Below are 23,689 nucleotides of genomic sequence, written 5' to 3'. Positions count from 1 at the left end.
TTCTCCTAGGAGGGATCACTGCTCTCTATAGTGGATGTAGTCAGCGTTCTCCTAGGAGGGATCACTGCCCCCTATAGTGGATGTAGTCACCGTTCTCCTAGGAGAGATCACTGCCCTTATAGTGGATGTAGTCAGCGTTCTCCTAGGAGGGATCACTGCTCTCTATAGTGGATGTAGTCAGCGTTCTCCTAGGAGGGATCACTGCCCTTATAGTGGATGTAGTCAGCATTCTCCTGGGAGGGATCACTGCTCTCTATAGTGGATGTAGTCAGCGTTCTCCTAGGAGGGATCACTGCTCTCTATAGTGGATGTAGTCAGCTTTCTCCTAGGTGGGATCACTGCTCTCTATAGTGGATGTAGTCAGCGTTCTCCTAGGAGGGATCACTGCCCTCTATAGTGGATGTAGTCAGCGTTCTCCTAGGAGGGATCACTGCTCTCTATAGTGGATGTAGTCAGCGTTCTCCTAGGAGGGATCACTGCCCTCTATAGTGGATGTAGTCAGCGTTCTCCTAGGAGGGATCACTGCCCTTATAGTGGATGTAGTCAGCGTTCTCCTAGGAGGGATCACTGCCCTCTATAGTGGATGTAGTCAGCGTTCTCCTAGGTGGGATCACTGCCCCTATAGTGGATGTAGTCAGCGTTCTCCTAGGAGGGATCACTGCTCTCTATAGTGGATGTAGTCAGCGTTCTCCTAGGAGGGATCACTGCCCTTATAGTGGATGTAGTCAGCGTTCTCCTAGGAGGGATCACTGCTCTCTATAGTGGATGTAGTCAACGTTCTCCTAGGAGGGATCACTGCCCTTATAGTGGATGTAGTCAGCGTTCTCCTAGGAGGGATCACTGCTCTCTATAGTGGATGTAGTCAGCATTCTCCTAGGAGGGATCACTGCTCTCTATAGTGGATGTAGTCAGCGTTCTCCTAGGAGGGATCACTGCTCTTATAGTGGATGTAGTCAGCGTTCTCCTAGGAGAGATCACTGCCCTCTAAAGTGGATGTAGTCAGCGTTCTCCTAGGAGGGATCACTGCTCCTATAGTGGATGTAGTCAGCGTTCTCCTGGAGGGATCACTGCTCTCTATAGTAGATGTAGTCAGCGTTCTCCTAGGAGGGATCACTGCTCTCTATAGTGGATGTAGTCAGCGTTCTCCTAGGAGGGATCACTGCCCTTATAGTGGATGTAGTCAGCGTTCTCCTAGGAGGGATCACTGCCCTTATAGTGGATGTAGTCAGCGTTCTCCTAGGAGGGATCACTGCTCTCTATAGTGGATGTAGTCAGCGTTCTCCTAGGAGGGATCACTGCTCTCTATAGTGGATGTAGTCAGCGTTCTCCTAGGAGGGATCACTGCTCTCTATAGTGGATGTAGTCAGCGTTCTCCTAGGAGGGATCACTGCCCCTATAGTGGATGTAGTCAGCGTTCTCCTAGGTGGGATCACTGCTCTCTATAGTGGATGTAGTCAGCGTTCTCCTAGGAGGGATCACTGCCCTCTATAGTGGATGTAGTCAGCGTTCTCCTAGGAGGGATCACTGCCCTTATAGTGGATGTAGTCAGCGTTCTCCTAGGAGGGATCACTGCCCTCTATAGTGGATGTAGTCAGCGTTCTCCTAGGAGGGATCACTGCCCTCTATAGTGGATGTAGTCAGCGTTCTCCTAGGAGGGATCACTGCTCTCTATAGTGGATGTAGTCAGCGTTCTCCTAGGAGGGATCACTGCCCTCTATAGTGGATGTAGTCAGCGTTCTCCTAGGAGAGATCACTGCCCTCTATAGTGGATGTAGTCAGCGTTGTCCTAGGAGGGATCACTGCTCTCTATAGTGGATGTAGTCAGCGTTCTCCTAGGAGGGATCACTGCCCTTAGAGTGGATGTAGTCAGCGTTCTCCTAGGAGGGATCACTGCTCTCTATAGTGGATGTAGTCAGCGTTCTCCTAGGAGGGATCACTGCCCTCTATAGTGGATGTAGTCAGCGTTCTCCTAGGAGGGATCACTGCTCTCTATAGTGGATGTAGTCAGCGTTCTCCTAGGAGGGATCACTGCTCTCTATAGTGGATGTAGTCACCGTTCTCCTTGGAGGGATCACTGCCCTCTATAGTGGATTTAGTCAGCGTTCTCCTAGGAGGGATCACTGCTCCTATAGTGGATGTAGTCAGCGTTCTCCTAGGAGAGATCACTACTCTCTATAGTGGATGTAGTCAGCGTTCTCCTAGGAGGGATCACTGCTCTCTATAGTGGATGTAGTCAGCGTTCTCCTAGGAGAGATCACTGCTCTCTATAGTGGATGTAGTCAGCGTTCTCCTAGGAGGGATCACTGCTCCTATAGTGGATGTAGTCAGCGTTCTCCTAGGAGGGATCACTGCTCCTATAGTGGATGTAGTCAGCGTTCTCCTGGAGGGATCACTGCTCTCTATAGTAGATGTAGTCAGCGTTCTCCTAGGATGGATCACTGCTCTCTATAGTGGATGTAGTCAGCGTTCTCCTAGGAGAGATCACTGCTCTCTATAGTGGATGTAGTCAGCGTTCTTCTAGGAGGGATCACTGCTCTCTATAGTGGATGTAGTCAACGTTCTCCTAGGAGGGATCACTGCCCCCTATAGTGGATGTAGTCAGCGTTCTCCTAGGAGGGATCACTGCTCTCTATAGTGGATGTAGTCAGCGTTCTCCTAGGAGGGATCACTGCTCTCTATAGTGGATGTAGTCAGCGTTCTCCTAGGAGGGATCACTGCCCTCTATAGTGGATGTAGTCAGCGTTCTCCTAGGAGGGATCACTGCCCTCTATAGTTGATGTAGTCAGCGTTCTCCTAGGAGGGATCACTGCTCTCTATAGTGGATGTAGTCAGCGTTCTCCTAGGAGGGATCACTGCTCTCTATAGTGGATGTAGTCAGTGTTCTCCTAGGAGGGATCACTGCTCTCTATAGTGGATGTAGTCAGTGTTCTCCTAGGTGGGATCACTGCTCTCTATAGTGGATGTAGTCAGAGTTCTCCTAGGAGAGATCACTGCTCTCTATAGTGTATGTAGTCAACGTTCTCCTAGGAGAGATCACTGCCCTCTATAGTGGATGTAGTCAGCGTTCTCCTAGGAGGGATCACTGCCCCCTATAGTGGATGTAGTCACCGTTCTCCTAGGAGAGATCACTGCTCTCTATAGTGGATGTAGTCAGCGTTCTCCTAGGAGGGATCACTGCTCTCTATAGTGGATGTAGTCAACGTTCTCCTAGGAGGGATCACTGCCCCCTATAGTGGATGTAGTCAGCGTTCTCCTAGGAGGGATCACTGCTCTCTATAGTGGATGTAGTCTGCGTTCTCCTAGGAGGGATCACTGCCCTTATAGTGGATGTAGTCAGCGTTCTCCTAGGAGGGATCACTGCCCTCTATAGTGGATGTAGTCAGCGTTCTCCTAGGAGGGATCACTGCCCTCTATAGTGGATGTAGTCAGCGTTCTCCTAGGAGGGATCACTGCTCTCTATAGTGGATGTAGTCAGCGTTCTCCTAGGAGGGATCACTGCCCCCTATAGTGGATGTAGTCAGCGTTCTCCTAGGAGGGATCACTGCTCTCTATAGTTGATGTAGTCAGCGTTCTCCTAGGAGGGATCACTGCTCTCTATAGTGGATGTAGTCAGCGTTCTCCTAGGAGGGATCACTGCTCTCTATAGTGGATGTAGTCAGTGTTCTCCTAGGAGGGATCACTGCTCTATATAGTGGATGTAGTCAGTGTTCTCCTAGGTGGGATCACTGCTCTCTATAGTGGATGTAGTCAGCGTTCTCCTAGGAGAGATCACTGCTCTCTATAGTGGATGTAGTCAACGTTCTCCTAGGAGAGATCACTGCCCTCTATAGTGGATGTAGTCAGCGTTCTCCTAGGAGGGATCACTGCCCCCTATAGTGGATGTAGTCAGCGTTCTCCTAGGAGGGATCACTGCTCTCTATAGTGAATGTAGTCAGCGTTCTCCTAGGAGGGATCACTGCTCTCTATAGTGGATGTAGTCAGCGTTCTCCTAGGAGGGATCACTGCCCTCTATAGTGGATGTAGTCAGCGTTCTCTTAGGAGGGATCACTGCTCTCTATAGTGGATGTAGTCAGCGTTCTCCTAGGAGGGATCACTGCCCTCTATAGTGGATGTAGTCAGCGTTCTCCTAGGAGGGATCACTGCTCTCTATAGTGGATGTAGTCAGCGTTCTCCTAGGAGGGATCACTGCCCTCTTTAGTGGATGTAGTCAGCGTTCTCCTAGGAGGGATCACTGCCCTCTATAGTTGATGTAGTCAGCGTTCTCCTAGGAGGGATCACTGCTCTCTATAGTGGATGTAGTCAGCGTTCTCCTAGGAGGGATCACTGCTCTCTATAGTGGATGTAGTCAGCGTTCTCCTAGGAGGGATCACTGCCCCTATAGTGGATGTAGTCAGCGTTCTCCTGGGAGGGATCACTGCCCTCTATAGTGGATGTGGTCAGCGTTCTCCTAGGAGGGATCACTGCACCTATAGTGGATGTAGTCAGCGTTCTCCTAGGAGGGATCACTGCTCTCTATAGTGGATGTAGTCAGCGTTCTCCTAGGAGGGATCACTGCACCTATAGTGGATGTAGTCAGCGTTCTCCTAGGAGGGATCACTGCTCCCTATAGTTGATGTAGTCATCGTTCTCCTAGGATGGATCACTGCACCTATAGTGGATGTAGTCAGCGTTCTCCTTGGAGGGATCACTGCTCTCTATAGTGGATGTAGTCAGCGTTCTCCTAGGAGGGATCACTGCTCTCTATAGTGGATGTAGTCAGCGTTCTCCTTGGAGGGATCACTGCTCTCTATAGTGGATTTAGTCGGCGTTCTCCTAGGAGGGATCATTGCTCTCTATAGTGGATGTACTCAGCGTTCTCCTAGGAGAGATCACTGCTCTCTATAGTGGATGTACTCAGCGTTCTCCTAGGAGGGATCACTGCTCTCTATAGTGGATGTAGTCAGCGTTCTCCTAGGAGGGATCACTGCTCTCTATAGTGGATGTAGTCAGCTTTCTCCTAGGAGAGATCACTGCTCTCTATAGTGGATGTACTCAGCGTTCTCCTAGGAGGGATCACTGCTCTCTATAGTGGATGTAGTCAGCGTTCTTCTAGGAGGGATCACTGCTCCCTATAGTGGATGTAGTCAGCGTTCTCCTAGGAGGGATCACTGCTCTCTATAGTGGATGTAGTCAGCGTTCTCCTAGGAGGGATCACTGCTCTCTACAGTGGATGTATTCAGCGTTCTCCTAGGAGGGATCACTGCTCCCTATAGTTTATGTAGTCATCGTTCTCCTAGGAGGGATCACTGCTCTCTATAGTGGATTTAGTCAGCGTTCTCCTAGGAGGGATCACTGCCCTCTATAGTGGATGTAGTCAGCGTTCTCCTGGAGGGATCACTGCCCTCTATAGTGGATGTAGTCAGCGTTCTCCTAGGAGTGATCACTGCTCTCTATAGTGGATGTAGTCAGCGTTCTCCTACGAGGGATCACTGCTCTCTATAGTGGATGTAGTCAGCGTTCTCCTAGGAGGGATCACTGCTCTCTACAGTGGATGTATTCAGGGTTCTCCTAGGAGGGATCACTGCTCCCTATAGTTTATGTAGTCATCGTTCTCCTAGGAGGGATCACTGCTCTCTATAGTGGATGTAGTCAGCGTTCTCCTAGGAGTGATCACTGCTCTCTATAGTGGATGTAGTCAGCGTTCTCCTACGAGGGATCACTGCTCTCTATAGTGGATGTAGTCAGCGTTCTCCTAGGAGGGATCACTGCCCTCTATAGTGGATGTAGTCAGCGTTCTCCTAGGAGGGATCACTGCTCTCTATAGTGGATGTAATCTGCGTTCTCCTAGGAGGGATCACTGCTCTCTATAGTGGATGTAGTCAGCGTTCTCCTAGGAGGGATCACTGCCCCCTATAGTGGATGTAGTCAGCGTTCTCCTAGGAGGGATCACTGCTCTCTATAGTGGATGTAGTCAGCGTTCTCCTAGGAGGGATCACTGCTCTCTATAGTGGATGTAGTCAGAGTTCTCCTAGGAGGGATCACTGCTCTCTATAGTGGATGTAGTCAGCGTTCTCCTAGGAGGGATCACTGCTCTCTATAGTGGATGTAGTCAGCGTTCTCCTAGGAGGGATCACTGCTCTCTATAGTGGATGTACTCAGCGTTCTCCTAGGAGGGATCACTGCTCCTATAGTTGATGTAGTCAGCGTTCTTCTAGGAGGGATCACTGCTCCCTATAGTGGATGTAGTCAGCGTTCTCCTAGGAGGGATCACTGCTCTCTATAGTGGATGTACTCAGCGTTCTCCTAGGAGGGATCACTGCTCCTATAGTTGATGTAGTCAGCGTTCTTCTAGGAGGGATCACTGCTCCCTATAGTGGATTTAGTCAGCGTTCTCCTAGGAGGGATCACTGCTCTCTATAGTGGATGTACTCAGCGTTCTCCTAGGAGGGATCACTGCCCTCTATAGTGGATGTAGTCATTGTTCTCCTAGGAGGGATCACTGCTCTCTATAGTGGATGTAGTCAGCATTCTCTTAGGAGGGATCACTGCTCTCTATAGTGGATGTAGTCAGCGTTCTCCTAGGAGGGATCATTGCCCCTATAGTGGATGTAGTCAGCGTTCTCCTAGGAGGGATCACTGCTCTCTATAGTGGATGTAGTCAGCGTTCTCCTAGGAGGGATCACTGCTCTCTATAGTGGATGTAGTCAGCGTTCTCTTAGGAGGGATCACTGCTCTCTATAGTGGATGTAGTCAGCGTTCTCCTAGGAGGGATCACTGCTCTCTATAGTGGATGTAGTCAGCGTTCTCCTAGGAGGGATCACTGCTCTCTATAGTGGATGTAGTCAGCGTTCTCCTAGGAGGGATCACTGCCCTCTATAGTGGATGTAGTCAGCGTTCCCCTAGGAGGGATAACTGCCCCCTATAGTGGATGTAGTCAGCGTTCTCCTAGGAGGGATCACTGCTCCTATAGTGGATGTAGTCAGCGTTCTCCTAGGGGGGATCACTGCTCTCTATAGTGGATGTAGTCAGCGTTCTCCTAGGAGGGATCACTGCTCTCTATAGTGGATGTAGTCAGCGTTCTCCTAGGAGGGATCACTGCCCTTATAGTGGATGTAGTCAGCGTTCTCCTAGGAGGGATCACTGCTCTCTATAGTGGATGTAGTCAGCGTTCTCCTAGGAGGGATCACTGCTCTCTATAGTGGATGTAATCAGTGTTCTCCTAGGAGGGATCACTGCTCTTATAGTGGATGTAGTCAGCGTTCTCCTAGGAGGGATCACTGCTCTCTATAGTGGATGTAGTCAGCGTTCTCCTAGGAGGGATCACTGCTCTCTATAGTGGATGTAGTCTGCGTTCTCCTAGGAGGGATCACTGCTCTCTATAGTGGATGTAGTCAGCGTTCTCCTAGGAGGGATCACTGCTCTCTATAGTGGATGTAGTCAGCGTTCTCCTAGGAGGGATCACTGCTCTCTATAGTGGATGTAGTCAGCGTTCTCCTAGGAGGGATCACTGCCCCTATAGTGGATGTAGTCAGCGTTCTCCTAGGAGGGATCACTTCTCTCTATAGTGGATGTAGTCAGCGTTCTCCTAGGAGGGATCACTGCCCCTATAGTGGATGTAGTCAGCGTTCTCCTAGGAGGGATCACTGCTCTCTTTAGTGGATGTAGTCAGCGTTCTCCTAGGAGGGATCACTGCCCTCTATAGTGGATGTAGTCAGCGTTCTCCTAGGAGGGATCACTGCTCTCTATAGTGGATGTAGTCAGCGTTCTCCTAGGAGGGATCACTGCTCTCTATAGTGGATGTAGTCAGCGTTCTCCTAGGAGGGATCACTGCCCTCTATAGTGGATGTAGTCAGCGTTCTCCTAGGAGGGATCACTGCTCTCTATAGTGGATGTAGTCAGCGTTCTCCTAGGAGGGATCACTGCTCTCTATAGTGGATGTAGTCAGCGTTCTCCTAGGAGGGATCACTGCTCTCTATAGTGGATGTAGTCAGTGTTCTCCTAGGAGGGATCACTGCCCTCTATAGTGGATGTAGTCAGTGTTCTCCTAGGAGGGATCACTGCCCTCTATAGTGGATGTAGTCAGCGTTCTCCTAGGAGGGATCACTGCTCTCTATAGTGGATGTAGTCAGCGTTCTCCTAGGAGGGATCACTGCCCTCTATAGTGGATGTAGTCAGTGTTCTCCTAGGAGGGATCACTGCCCTCTATAGTGGATGTAGTCAGCGTTCTCCTAGGAGGGATCACTGCTCTCTATAGTGGATGTAGTCAGCGTTCTCCTAGGAGGAATCACTGCCTCTATAGTGGATGTAGTCAGCGTTCTCCTAGGAGGGATCACTGCTCTCTATAGTGGATGTAGTCAGCGTTCTCCTAGGAGGGATCATTGCTCTCTATAGTGGATGTAGTCAGCGTTCTCCTGGGAGGGATCACTGCCTCTATAGTGGATGTAGTCAGCGTTCTCCTAGGAGGGATCACTGCTCCCTATAGTGGATGTAGTCAGCGTTCTCCTAGGAGGAATCACTGCTCCCTATAGTTGATGTAGTCAGCGTTCTCCTAGGAGGGATCACTGCCCTCTATAGTGGATGTAGTCAGCGTTCTCCTAGGAGGGATCACTGCTCTCTATAGTGGATGTAGTCAGTGTTCTCCTAGGAGGGATCACTGCCCCCTATAGTGGATGTAGTCAGCGTTCTCCTAGGAGGGATCACTGCTCTCTATAGTGGATGTAGTCAGCGTTCTCCTAGGAGGGATCATTGCTCTCTATAGTGGATGTAGTCAGCGTTCTCCTAGGAGGGATCACTGCTCTCTATAGTGGATGTAGTCAGCGTTCTCCTAGGAGGGATCACTGCCCTCTATAGTGGATGTAGTCAGTGTTCTCCTAGGAGGAATCACTGCTCCCTATAGTTGATGTAGTCAGCGTTCTCCTAGGAGGGATCACTGCCCTCTATAGTGGATGTAGTCAGCGTTCTCCTAGGAGGGATCACTGCTCTCTATAGTGGATGTAGTCAGCGTTCTCCTAGGAGGGATCATTGCTCTCTATAGTGGATGTAGTCAGCGTTCTCCTAGGAGGGATCACTGCCTCTATAGTGGATGTAGTCAGCGTTCTCCTAGGAGGGATCACTGCTCTCTATAGTGGATGTAGTCAGTGTTCTCCTAGGAGGAATCACTGCTCCCTATAGTTGATGTAGTCAGCGTTCTCCTAGGAGGGATCACTGCCCTCTATAGTGGATGTAGTCAGCATTCTACTAAGAGGGATCACTGCCCCCTATAGTGGATGTAGTCAGCGTTCTCCTAGGAGGGATCACTGCTCTCTATAGTGGATGTAGTCAGTGTTCTCCTAGGAGGAATCACTGCTCCCTATAGTTGATGTAGTCAGCGTTCTCCTAGGAGGGATCACTGCCCTCTATAGTGGATGTAGTCAGCGTTCTCCTAGGAGGGATCACTGCTCTCTATAGTGGATGTAGTCAGCGTTCTCCTAGGAGGGATCATTGCTCTCTATAGTGGATGTAGTCAGCGTTCTCCTAGGAGGGATCACTGCCTCTATAGTGGATGTAGTCAGCGTTCTCCTAGGAGGGATCACTGCTCTCTATAGTGGATGTAGTCAGTGTTCTCCTAGGAGGAATCACTGCTCCCTATAGTTGATGTAGTCAGCGTTCTCCTAGGAGGGATCACTGCCCTCTATAGTGGATGTAGTCAGCATTCTCCTAAGAGGGATCACTGCCCCCTATAGTGGATGTAGTCAGCGTTCTCCTAGGAGGGATCACTGCTCTCTATAGTGGATGTAGTCAGCGTTCTCCTAGGAGAGATCACTGCCCCCTATAGTGGATGTAGTCAGCGTTCTCCTAGGAGGGATCACTGCCCTCTATAGTGGATGTAGTCAGCATTCTCCTAGGAGGGATCACTGCCCTCTATAGTGGATGTAGTCAGCGTTCTCCTAGGTGGGATCACTGCCCTTATAGTGGATGTAGTCAGCATTCTCCTAGGAGGGATCACTGCCCTCTATAGTGGATGTAGTCAGCGTTCTCCTAGGAGGGATCACTGCTCTCTATAGTGGATGTAGTCAGCGTTCTCCTAGGAGGGATCACTGCTCTCTATAGTGGATGTAGTCAGCGTTCTCCTAGGAGGGATCACTGCTCTCTATAGTGGATGTAGTCAGCGTTCTCCTAGGAGAGATCACTGCTCCCTATAGTTGATGTAGTCAGCGTTCTCCTAGGAGGGATCACTGCCCTCTATAGTGGATGTAGTCAGCGTTCTCCTAGGAGGGATCACTGCCCTCTATAGTGGATGTAGTCAGCGTTCTCCTAGGAGGGATCACTGCTCTCTATAGTGGATGTAGTCAGCGTTCTCCTAGGAGGGATCACTGCCCTCTATAGTGGATGTAGTCAGCGTTCTCCTAGGAGGGATCACTGCCCTCTATAGTGGATGTAGTCAGCGTTCTCCTAGGAGGGATCACTGCTCTCTATAGTGGATGTAGTCAGCGTTCTCCTAGGAGGGATCACTGCTCTCTATAGTGGATGTAGTCAGCGTTCTTCTAGGTGGGATCACTGCCCTCTATAGTGGATGTAGTCAGCGTTCTCCTAGGAGGGATCACTGCTCTCTATAGTGGATGTAGTCAGCGTTCTCCTAGGAGGGATCACTGCCCTCTATAGTGGATGTAGTCAGCGTTCTCCTAGGAGGGATCACTGCCCTCTATAGTGGATGTAGTCAGCGTTCTCCTAGGAGGGATCACTGCTCTCTATAGTGGATGTAGTCAGCGTTCTCCTAGGAGGCATCACTGCCCTCTATAGTGGATGTAGTCAGCGTTCTCCTAGGAGGGATCACTGCTCTCTATAGTGGATGTACTCAGCGTTCTCCTAGGAGGGATCACTGCTCTCTATAGTGGATGTAGTCAGCGTTCTTCTAGGAGGGATCACTGCTCCCTATAGTGGATGTAGTCAGCGTTCTCCTAGGAGGGATCACTGCTCTCTATAGTGGATGTAGTCAGCGTTCTCCTAGGAGGGATCACTGCTCTCTACAGTGGATGTATTCAGCGTTCTCCTAGGAGGGATCACTGCTCCCTATAGTTTATGTAGTCATCGTTCTCCTAGGAGGGATCACTGCTCTCTATAGTGGATTTAGTCAGCGTTCTCCTAGGAGGGATCACTGCCCTCTATAGTGGATGTAGTCAGCGTTCTCCTGGAGGGATCACTGCCCTCTATAGTGGATGTAGTCAGCGTTCTCCTAGGAGTGATCACTGCTCTCTATAGTGGATGTAGTCAGCGTTCTCCTACGAGGGATCACTGCTCTCTATAGTGGATGTAGTCAGCGTTCTCCTAGGAGGGATCACTGCTCTCTACAGTGGATGTATTCAGGGTTCTCCTAGGAGGGATCACTGCTCCCTATAGTTTATGTAGTCATCGTTCTCCTAGGAGGGATCACTGCTCTCTATAGTGGATGTAGTCAGCGTTCTCCTAGGAGTGATCACTGCTCTCTATAGTGGATGTAGTCAGCGTTCTCCTACGAGGGATCACTGCTCTCTATAGTGGATGTAGTCAGCGTTCTCCTAGGAGAGATCACTGCCCTCTATAGTGGATGTAGTCAGCGTTCTCCTAGGAGTGATCACTGCTCTCTATAGTGGATGTAGTCAGCGTTCTCCTAGGAGTGATCACTGCTCTCTATAGTGGATGTAGTCAGCGTTCTCCTACGAGGGATCACTGCTCTCTATAGTGGATGTAGTCAGCGTTCTCCTAGGAGGGATCACTGCCCTCTATAGTGGATGTAGTCAGCGTTCTCCTAGGAGGGATCACTGCTCTCTATAGTGGATGTAGTCAGCGTTCTCCTAGGAGGGATCACTGCTCTCTATAGTAGATGTAGTCAGCGTTCTCTTAGGAGGGATCACTGCTCTCTATAGTGGATGTAGTCAGCGTACTCCTAGGAGGGATCACTGCTCTCTATAGTGGATGTAGTCAGCGTTCTCCTAGGAGGGATCACTGCTCCCTATAGTGGATGTAGTCAGCGTTCTCCTAGGAGGGATCACTGCCCTCTATAGTGGATGTAGTCAGCGTTCTCCTAGGAGGGATCACTGCTCCCTATAGTGGATGTAGTCAGCGTTCTCCTAGGAGGGATCACTGCCCTCTATAGTGGATGTAGTCAGCGTTCTCCTAGGAGGGATCACTGCTCTCTATAGTGGATGTAGTCAGTGTTCTCCTAGGAGGGATCACTGCTCTCTATAGTGGATGTAGTCAGCGTACTCCTAGGAGGGATCACTGCTCTCTATAGTGGATGTAGTCAGCGTTCTCCTAGGAGGGATCACTGCTCCCTATAGTGGATGTAGTCAGCGTTCTCCTAGGAGGGATCACTGCCCCCTATAGTGGATGTAGTCAGCGTTCTCCTAGGAGGGATCACTGCTCTCTATAGTGGATGTAGTCAGCGTTCTCCTAGGAGGGATCACTGCTCTCTATAGTAGATGTAGTCAGCGTTCTCCTAGGAGGGATCACTGCTCTCTATAGTGGATGTAGTCAGCGTTCTCCTAGGAGGGATCACTGCCCCCTATAGTGGATGTAGTCAGCGTTCTCCTAGGAGGGATCACTGCCCTCTATAGTGGATGTAGTCAGAGTTCTCCTAGGAGGGATCACTGCTCTCTATAGTGGATGTAGTCAGCGTTCTCCTCGGAGGGATCACTGCTCTCTATAGTGGATGTAGTCAGCGTTCTCCTAGGAGGGATCACTGCTCTCTATAGTGGATGTACTCAGCGTTCTCCTAGGAGGGATCACTGCTCCTATAGTTGATGTAGTCAGCGTTCTTCTAGGAGGGATCACTGCTCCCTATAGTGGATGTAGTCAGCGTTCTCCTAGGAGGGATCACTGCTCTCTATAGTGGATGTACTCAGCGTTCTCCTAGGAGGGATCACTGCTCCTATAGTTGATGTAGTCAGCGTTCTTCTAGGAGGGATCACTGCTCCCTATAGTGGATTTAGTCAGCGTTCTCCTAGGAGGGATCACTGCTCTCTATAGTGGATGTACTCAGCGTTCTCCTAGGAGGGATCACTGCCCTCTATAGTGGATGTAGTCATTGTTCTCCTAGGAGGGATCACTGCTCTCTATAGTGGATGTAGTCAGCATTCTCTTAGGAGGGATCACTGCTCTCTATAGTGGATGTAGTCAGCGTTCTCCTAGGAGGGATCATTGCCCCTATAGTGGATGTAGTCAGCGTTCTCCTAGGAGGGATCACTGCTCTCTATAGTGGATGTAGTCAGCGTTCTCCTAGGAGGGATCACTGCTCTCTATAGTGGATGTAGTCAGCGTTCTCTTAGGAGGGATCACTGCTCTCTATAGTGGATGTAGTCAGCGTTCTCCTAGGAGGGATCACTGCTCTCTATAGTGGATGTAGTCAGCGTTCTCCTAGGAGGGATCACTGCTCTCTATAGTGGATGTAGTCAGCGTTCTCCTAGGAGGGATCACTGCCCTCTATAGTGGATGTAGTCAGCGTTCCCCTAGGAGGGATAACTGCCCCTATAGTGGATGTAGTCAGCGTTCTCCTAGGAGGGATCACTTCTCTCTATAGTGGATGTAGTCAGCGTTCTCCTAGGAGGGATCACTGCTCCTATAGTGGATGTAGTCAGCGTTCTCCTAGGGGGGATCACTGCTCTCTATAGTGGATGTAGTCAGCGTTCTCCTAGGAGGGATCACTGCTCTCTATAGTGGATGTAGTCAGCGTTCTCCTAGGAGGGATCACTGCCCTTATAGTGGATGTAGTCAGCGTTCTCCTAGGAGGGATCACTGCTCTCTATAGTGGATGTAGTCAGCGTTCTCCTAGGAGGGATCACTGCTCTCTATAGTGGATGTAATCAGTGTTCTCCTAGGAGGGATCACTGCTCTTATAGTGGATGTAGTCAGCGTTCTCCTAGGAGGGATCACTGCTCTCTATAGTGGATGTAGTCAGCGTTCTCCTAGGAGGGATCACTGCTCTCTATAGTGGATGTAGTCTGCGTTCTCCTAGGAGGGATCACTGCTCTCTATAGTGGATGTAGTCAGCGTTCTCCTAGGAGGGATCACTGCTCTCTATAGTGGATGTAGTCAGCGTTCTCCTAGGAGGGATCACTGCTCTCTATAGTGGATGTAGTCAGCGTTCTCCTAGGAGGGATCACTGCCCCTATAGTGGATGTAGTCAGCGTTCTCCTAGGAGGGATCACTTCTCTCTATAGTGGATGTAGTCAGCGTTCTCCTAGGAGGGATCACTGCCCCTATAGTGGATGTAGTCAGCGTTCTCCTAGGAGGGATCACTGCTCTCTTTAGTGGATGTAGTCAGCGTTCTCCTAGGAGGGATCACTGCCCTCTATAGTGGATGTAGTCAGCGTTCTCCTAGGAGGGATCACTGCTCTCTATAGTGGATGTAGTCAGCGTTCTCCTAGGAGGGATCACTGCTCTCTATAGTGGATGTAGTCAGCGTTCTCCTAGGAGGGATCACTGCCCTCTATAGTGGATGTAGTCAGCGTTCTCCTAGGAGGGATCACTGCTCTCTATAGTGGATGTAGTCAGCGTTCTCCTAGGAGGGATCACTGCTCTCTATAGTGGATGTAGTCAGCGTTCTCCTAGGAGGGATCACTGCTCTCTATAGTGGATGTAGTCAGTGTTCTCCTAGGAGGGATCACTGCCCTCTATAGTGGATGTAGTCAGTGTTCTCCTAGGAGGGATCACTGCCCTCTATAGTGGATGTAGTCAGCGTTCTCCTAGGAGGGATCACTGCTCTCTATAGTGGATGTAGTCAGCGTTCTCCTAGGAGGGATCACTGCCCTCTATAGTGGATGTAGTCAGTGTTCTCCTAGGAGGGATCACTGCCCTCTATAGTGGATGTAGTCAGCGTTCTCCTAGGAGGGATCACTGCTCTCTATAGTGGATGTAGTCAGCGTTCTCCTAGGAGGAATCACTGCCTCTATAGTGGATGTAGTCAGCGTTCTCCTAGGAGGGATCACTGCTCTCTATAGTGGATGTAGTCAGCGTTCTCCTAGGAGGGATCATTGCTCTCTATAGTGGATGTAGTCAGCGTTCTCCTGGGAGGGATCACTGCCTCTATAGTGGATGTAGTCAGCGTTCTCCTAGGAGGGATCACTGCTCCCTATAGTGGATGTAGTCAGCGTTCTCCTAGGAGGAATCACTGCTCCCTATAGTTGATGTAGTCAGCGTTCTCCTAGGAGGGATCACTGCCCTCTATAGTGGATGTAGTCAGCGTTCTCCTAGGAGGGATCACTGCTCTCTATAGTGGATGTAGTCAGTGTTCTCCTAGGAGGGATCACTGCCCCCTATAGTGGATGTAGTCAGCGTTCTCCTAGGAGGGATCACTGCTCTCTATAGTGGATGTAGTCAGCGTTCTCCTAGGAGGGATCACTGCTCTCTATAGTGGATGTAGTCAGCGTTCTCCTAGGAGGGATCATTGCTCTCTATATTGGATGTAGTCAGCGTTCTCCTAGGAGGGATCACTGCCTCTATAGTGGATGTAGTCAGCGTTCTCCTAGGAGGGATCACTGCTCTCTATAGTGGATGTAGTCAGCGTTCTCCTAGGAGGGATCACTGCCCTCTATAGTGGATGTAGTCAGTGTTCTCCTAGGAGGAATCACTGCTCCCTATAGTTGATGTAGTCAGCGTTCTCCTAGGAGGGATCACTGCCCTCTATAGTGGATGTAGTCAGCGTTCTCCTAGGAGGGATCACTGCTCTCTATAGTGGATGTAGTCAGCGTTCTCCTAGGAAGGATCATTGCTCTCTATAGTGGATGTAGTCAGCGTTCTCCTAGGAGGGATCACTGCCTCTATAGTGGATGTAGTCAGCGTTCTCCTAGGAGGGATCACTGCCTCTATAGTGGATGTAGTCAGTGTTCTCCTAGGAGGAATCACTGCTCCCTATAGTTGATGTAGTCAGCGTTCTCCTAGGAGGGATCACTGCTCTCTATAGTGGATGTAGTCAGCATTCTCCTAGGAGGGATCACTGCCCCTATAGTGGATGTAGTCAGCGTTCTCCTAGGAGGGATCACTGCTCTCTATAGTGGATGTAGTCAGTGTTCTCCTAGGAGGAATCACTGCTCCCTATAGTTGATGTAGTCAGCGTTCTCCTAGGAGGGATCACTGCCCTCTATAGTGGATGTAGTCAGCATTCTCCTAGGAGGGATCACTGCCCTCTATAGTGGATGTAGTCAGCGTTCTCCTAGGTGGGATCACTGCCCTTATAGTGGATGTAGTCAGCATTCTCCTAGGAGGGATCACTGCCCTCTATAGTGGATGTAGTCAGCGTTCTCCTAGGAGGGATCACTGCTCTCTATAGTGGATGTAGTCAGCGTTCTCCTAGGAGGGATCACTGCTCTCTATAGTGGATGTAGTCAGCGTTCTCCTAGGAGGGATCACTGCTCTCTATAGTGGATGTAGTCAGTGTTCTCCTAGGAGGAATCACTGCTCCCTATAGTTGATGTAGTCAGCGTTCTCCTAGGAGGGATCACTGCCCTCTATAGTGGATGTAGTCAGCGTTCTCCTAGGAGGGATCACTGCTCTCTATAGTGGATGTAGTCAGCGTTCTCCTAGGAGGGATCACTGCTCTCTATAGTGGATGTAGTCAGCGTTCTCCTAGGAGGGATCACTGCCCTCTATAGTGGATGTAGTCAGCGTTCTCCTAGGAGGGATCACTGCCCTCTATAGTGGATGTAGTCAGCGTTCTCCTAGGAGGGATCACTGCTCTCTATAGTGGATGTAGTCAGCGTTCTCCTAGGAGGGATCACTGCCCCCTATAGTGGATGTAGTCAGCGTTCTCCTAGGAGGGATCACTGCCCTCTATAGTGGATGTAGTAAGCGTTCTCCTAGGAGGGATCACTGCCCCTATAGTGGATGTAGTCAGCGTTCTCCTAGGAGGGATCACTGCTCTCTATAGTGGATGTAGTCAGCGTTCTCCTAGGAGGGATCACTGCTCTCTATAGTGGATGTAGTCAGCGTTCTCCTAGGAGGCATCACTGCCCTCTATAGTGGATGTAGTCAGCGTTCTCCTAGGAGGGATCACTGCTCCCTATAGTTGATGTAGTCAGCTTTTGTTCTGTCCACTGACTGTTTTCTCTTTTTTTTCTGTAGATCTCTGTCATCCGAGCGTCTTTAAGGTAATGATTTCTGTGCACAACATTATGTATTTAACGTCTTCCAGATCCACTCTTTCCTGTGGTGTGGTGTATATAGGGGATGTTTATATGGCGCTCGTTTCTTGAATGTTGAGGACATGTATATGACGCTTGTCTGTTGTGTATAGGGGATTTGTGTATAGCGCACACCTCTTGTATATAGGGGATGTGTATACGGTGCTTGCCTATTGTATATAGGGGACGTGTATACGGCTCTTGTATATAGGGGATGTCTATACGGCGCTTGTATATAGAAGACGTTTATATGGCGCACATCTCTTGTATATAGAAGACGTTTATATGGCGCACATCTCATGTATATAGGGAACATGTATATGGCGCACATCTCTTGTATATAGGGGATGTGTATATGGTGTACATCTCTTGTATATAGGGACATGTGTAATACGCACATCTCATATATAGGGGATGTGTATACGGCTCTTGCATAAAGGGGATGTGTATACGGCTCTTGTATATAGGGGATGTGTATATGGTGCTTGTATATAGGGGACGTGTATATGGCGCACATATCTTGTGTATAGGGGACGTGTATATGGCGCACATCCCTTGTATATAGGGGATGTGTATATGGCTCTTGTATATAGGGGACGTGTATACGGCTCTTGCATATAGGAGACGTGTATATGGCTCTTGTATATAGGGGATGTGTATACGGCTCTTGTATATAGGGGATGTGTATACGGCTCTTGTATATAGGAGATGTGTATACGGCTCTTGTATATAGGGGATGTGTATACGGCTCTTGTATATAGGGGATGTGTATACGGCTCTTGTATATAGGGGACGTGTATACGGCTCTTGTATATAGGGGATGTGTATACGGCTCTTGTATATAGGGGATGTGTATATGGCTCTTGTATATAGGGGACGTGTATACGGCTCTTGTATATAGGGGACGTGTATACGGCTCTTGTATATAGGGGATGTGTATATGGCTCTTGTATATAGGGGACGTGTATACGGCTCTTGTATATAGGGGACGTGTATACGGCTCTTGTATATAGGGGATGTGTATATGGCTCTTGTATATAGGGGACGTGTATACGGCTCTTGTATATAGGGGATGTGTATATGGCTCTTGTATATAGGGGACGTGTATATGGCTCTTGTATATAGGGGACGTGTATATGGCTCTTGTATATAGGGGATGTGTATACGGCTCTTGTATATAGGGGACGTGTATACGGCTCTTGTACATAGGGGACGTGTATACGGCTCTTGTATATAGGGGATGTGTATATGGCTCTTGTATATAGGGGACGTGTATACGGCTCTTGTATATAGGGGACGTGTATACGGCTCTTGTATATAGGGGATGTGTATATGGCTCTTGTATATAGGGGACGTGTATACGGCTCTTGTATATAGGGGACGTGTATATGGCTCTTGTATATAGGGGATGTGTATACGGCTCTTGTATATAGGGGACGTGTATACGGCTCGTGTAGATAGGGGATATGTATACGGCTCTTGTACATAGGGGATATGTATACGCTCTTGCATATAGGGGATGTGTATACGCTGTTGTATATAGGGGATGTGTATACCGCCAGCCTTCATCTTCCCCCTCTGTGTTCGTCATTGTATGATTACCCCCATCTTCCTCCTGCCGGCTCTGGGTCAATATTCGCTTTGCCGTCATGTTTCCTTTTAATTAAAGTCGGTGAAGCGTATAGAAAGTGTCGGCTGCACAGAGATGGATGGTGGGATAATACACAGAGGATAGAAGTATTCAACCCTAGATATATACACTGAATATAAAAAGTCTACACGCCTCTTTAAAATATTTGTCATGTAAAATATTCCTGCAAGAAAAATAATTTCAGTACTTTCCCCACTTTAGTGTCACCACATCTGTTCAAATCCCCCCAAAAAAGTAAAATCATTTTGATGGGAAAATAAAAATAAGAAACCTTCTATAAAGCATTTGCATAAGTGTTAGCACTGTCTCCTATCTTGGATGTGGTTGTGCTCAGAATCAGACAATCCCATTTCCCCTCACGTTACATGGTAGTCAGCGCTCGTTAACCCCAGAGAAAGTGTCGCTGCTCTAGGAGGATTTTCCTGACATTTACTGAACCGTAATCAGCTGACAACACAGCAAAGGATCTCATTGTGGAAAGCTGTGAATCAGGAGAAGGGACAAGAACATTTCCCAGACATCAGATCTACCAGGGACTCCGTGAAAATGTCAAGAAGGAGCTTAAATTTGGTGCCACAGCGACATTACCGAGTATTGGACATCCCTGAAATTTGCTGAAAGAGAAAAGAGAACGGTCAACAGCAACATTAGAGGAGCTGCAGGAATTTCTGGCCAGCCCCGATTGTGTTCTGCATGTGACAACAATCTCCTGCATTCTTCATATGTCCGGCATGTGGGATCGGGGGACAAGACTGAATCCTTTTCTTAAACAGAAAATCATCTTGGCCAGCGATGTTCTACCAAAGCCTCCATTATGTCTGCCAGAAGCAGGAAACATGTTCTGTCTTCGGAGACCGAGGGGGAACTTTGTGGCCATAATTCCAGAAGGTGTAAAGCTGACACCGCGCATCACCAGAAGATCACCATCCCCACAGTGAGGCATGGTGGGGGCAGCATTGTGCTCTGGGGCTGGTCTTTCTTTCATCCATGACAGCACCACACCAGAGAGGGGATCCACACATCAAGGACCGAAAACTTTCTGAAATAAGAGTTGAACCTTTCCACTGCATCAGTTGGCTTTCTGTCCTTGTGGGAAACCTCAAGCTGAAGATCTCAGGACTGATAGAAGAGTAGCTTACCCAGGCCTCACCCGTTGCCTAGAAGAACAGCTGTTTTCTTGTAGCACCAGGTTGGGTTCGTGATGCGCTGCCGCTGGTCCAGTGGGGGCTCGTATGGACCTGAGCGACTGAGGCCTTTTCCCCATGTCTTCGGGCACCACATTCATTGGCCCAGGCTGGAACCTGATGATGAACGCGCTGAAGACTTGTGAACCGGATGTGCTAAGGTTTACTTCTGGGGTAGATGCGGGGTGTCCAGAGGGCGCCGTACACAGGAGATGCCCCCGTAATCTGACAGATGTGGAGCTGCTGCCAGGAGGCATCATCAATCCTAGATGTGACGAGAGATAGACCCCGACCCAAAAACACTGATCGTTGCCAGAAACTCACAGGGAACTGCAACAAAGGATCAGTGCACGGGTGTGCAGATTTGTGCAACTACGGCTTTATTTTTACAACAGAAAAGATTCCACTTTGTTTTCCTCAGGATTTGTACAGATTATGGCGACAATAAAAAGTGAAAAGTACTGGGATATTACAGGGGTGTGTAGACTTCTTATATCAGGGAGGGTGGGCAGGCAGGGGCTTGGGTCTTGCAGAGTTCAGTATTACTGGAGTGTGTATACTTCCTATATGAGTGTAACCAGTATACAGATAACACCCAGTAATCCGACCCTGGTGCCCAGAGGATATAACGTACCCCAGTAAGGGCTGAGCGCTTCTCTGGGCGGGCTGAGCACTGCTGTCTGCGGGCTGAGCAGTGCTCTGGGCGGGCTGAGCGCTGCTGTCTGCGGGCTGAGCAGTGCTCTGGGCGGGCTGAGCGCTGCTCTGGGCGGGCTGAGCGGTGCTCTGGGCGGGCTGAGCGCTGCTCTGGGCGGGCTGAGCGGTGCTCTGGGCGGGCTGAGCGCTGCTCTGGGCGGGCTGAGCGCTGCTCTGGGCGGGCTGAGCGCTGCTCTGGGCGGGCTGAGCGCTGCTCTGGGCGGGCTGAGCGCTGTTCTGGGCGGGCTGAGGGCTGCTGTGGGCGGGCTGAGGGCTGCTCTGGGCGGGCTGAGGGCTGCTCTGGGCGGGCTGAGGGCTGCTGTGGGCGGGCTGAGCGCTGCTCTGGGCGGGCTGAGGGCTGCTGTGGGCGGGCTGAGCGCTGCTGTGGGCGGGCTGAGCGCTGCTCTGGGCGGGCTGAGCGCTGCTCTGGGCGGGCTGAGGGCTGCTCTGGGCGGGCTGAGGGCTGCTCTGGATGGGCTGAGGGCTGCTCTGGATGGGCTGAGGGCTGCTCTGGATGGGCTGAGGGCTGCTCTGGGCGGGCTGAGGGCTGCTCTGGGCGGGCTGAGCGCTGCTCTGGGCGGGCTGAGCGCTGCTCTGGGCGGGCTGAGCGCTGCTCTGGGCGGGCTGAGCGCTGCTCTGGGCGGGCTGAGGGCTGCTCTGGGCGGGCTGAGCGCTGCTCTGGGCGGGCTGAGGGCTGCTCTGGGCGGGCTGAGGGCTGCTCTGGGTGGGCTGAGCGCTGCTCTGGGCGGGCTGAGCGCTGCTCTGGATGGGCTGAGGGCTGCTCTGGGCGGGCTGAGGGCTGCTCTGGGCGGGCTGAGGGCTGCTCTGGGCGGGCTGAGCGCTGCTCTGGGCGGGCTGAGCACTGCTCTGGGCGGGCTGAGCGCTGCTCTGGGCGCGCTGACTGTGGTGTCTTGCAGGTGGACTGCGTGGCCCGGCTTCACGTGGGATCCGTTAAGGCTTGTGGCCCAGGAGACAATGGACAGTGCTTCACCGTGGCCTGGCTGCCCACCAAACCTCACCATTACCTGGCTGCCGGATTTTATGATGGTGAGTGCCGCCAGTATGTGACCGCTGCTGCTTCTCACCAGCTCTGGGACGCCCTCTGGTAACATTCAGGTGACCGGTGTCTGGCTGTGATGGCGGCACTGGTGGACACAAACAGAAAAGGGCCCCTGTGCAAGAACAATATATGGGCCCTCTGCAGCCCAAAAGCTCCTGAAATTGCAAAACTGCACCTTCTTTGGAGGTAGAAATGGGCCCTTGTGCGGCCGCACCGATAATATGTCTGCACCTGGATGGCGGCCATTTTGTTTGTCCTCGGCTTTCCCAGACACTGGGATGGTGTCACATGACATCGGTATGAACTGTGATGGCGGCCATGTTGGTTGTCACCATCTTTCCCAGACACTAGGGGAGTCACCTGACATCAGTACGAGCTGTGATGGCGGCCATGTTGGTTGTCACCGGCTTTCCCAGTCACTAGGGGAGTCACATGACATCAGTACGAGCTGTGATGGCGGCCATGTTGGTTGTCACCGGCTTTCCCAGTCACTAGGGGAGTCACATGACATCGGTACGAGCTGTGATGGCGGCCATGTTGGTTGTCACCGGCTTTCCCAGTCACTAGGGGAGTCACATGACATCGGTACGAGCTGTGATGGCGGCCATGTTGGTTGTCACCATCTTTCCCAGACACTAGGGGAGTCACATGACATCGGTACGAGCTGTGATGGCGGCCATGTTGGTTGTCACCATCTTTCCCAGTCACTAGGGGAGTCACATGACATCAGTACGAGCTGTGATGGCGGCCATATTGGTTGTCACCATCTTTCCCAGTCACTAGGGGAGTCACATGACATCAGTACGAGCTGTGATGGCGGCCATATTGGTTGTCACCATCTTTCCCAGTCACTAGGGGAGTCACATGACATCAGTACGAGCTGTGATGGCGGCCATGTTGGTTGTCACCATCTTTCCCAGACACTAGGGGAGTCACATGACATCAGTACGAGCTGTGATGGCGGCCATGTTGGTTGTCACCATCTTTCCCAGACACTAGGGGAGTCACATGACATCGGTACGAGCTGTGATGGCGGCCATATTGGTTGTCACCATCTTTCCCAGTCACTAGGGGAGTCACATGACATCGGTACGAGTTGTGATGGCGGCCATGTTGGTTGTCACCATCTTTCCCAGACACTAGGGGAGTCACATGACATCGGTACGAGTTGTGATGGCGGCCATGTTGGTTGTCACCATCTTTCCCAGACACTAGGGGAGTCACATGACATCGGTACGAGCTGTGATGGCGGCCATATTGGTTGTCACCATCTTTCCCAGTCACTAGGGGAGTCACATGACATCGGTACGAGCTGTGATGGCGGCCATGTTGGTTGTCACCATCTTTCCCAGTCACTAGGGGAGTCACATGACATCAGTACGAGCTGTGATGGCGGCCATATTGGTTGTCACCATCTTTCCCAGTCACTAGGGGAGTCACATGACATCAGTACGAGCTGTGATGGCGGCCATATTGGTTGTCACCATCTTTCCCAGACACTAGGGGAGTCACATGACATCAGTACGAGCTGTGATGGCGGCCATGTTGGTTGTCACCATCTTTCCCAGACACTAGGGGAGTCACATGACATCAGTACGAGCTGTGATGGCGGCCATGTTGGTTGTCACCATCTTTCCCAGACACTAGGGGAGTCACATGACATCAGTACGAGCTGTGATGGCGGCCATGTTGGTTGTCACCATCTTTCCCAGTCACTAGGGGAGTCACATGACATCAGTACGAGCTGTGATGGCGGCCATGTTGGTTGTCACCATCTTTCCCAGTCACTAGGGGAGTCACATGACATCAGTACGAGCTGTGATGGCGGCCATGTTGGTTGTCACCATCTTTCCCAGACCCTAGGGGAGTCACATGACATCAGTACGAGCTGTGATGGCGGCCATGTTGGTTGTCACCATCTTTCCCAGTCACTAGGGGAGTCACATGACATCAGTACGAGCTGTGATGGCGGCCATGTTGGTTGTCACCA

At 50.6% G+C, this 23,689-nt stretch overlaps 1 protein-coding gene across 2 annotated transcripts in view; it reads left to right on the top strand.

The window, feature by feature from the left end:
* Positions 1–23,689, top strand: part of GTF3C2 (general transcription factor IIIC subunit 2) — a 159,447-nt gene that overhangs the window by 115,015 nt on the left and 20,743 nt on the right. For both annotated transcript variants that reach the window (XM_069728612.1, XM_069728611.1), the window contains exons 12-13: positions 17,053–17,078; positions 21,557–21,686. In XM_069728612.1, coding sequence (XP_069584713.1) covers positions 17,053–17,078; positions 21,557–21,686 — 156 coding nt within the window. The remainder of the gene's footprint in view (positions 1–17,052; positions 17,079–21,556; positions 21,687–23,689) is intronic.

Source organism: Ranitomeya imitator, chromosome 5 (genome assembly GCF_032444005.1).
Source record: "Ranitomeya imitator isolate aRanImi1 chromosome 5, aRanImi1.pri, whole genome shotgun sequence".
Taxonomy (NCBI): Eukaryota; Metazoa; Chordata; class Amphibia; order Anura; family Dendrobatidae; genus Ranitomeya; species Ranitomeya imitator.
The sequence above is the reverse complement of the archived record's forward strand: the minus strand, read 5'-3'. Positions and strand labels throughout refer to the sequence as shown.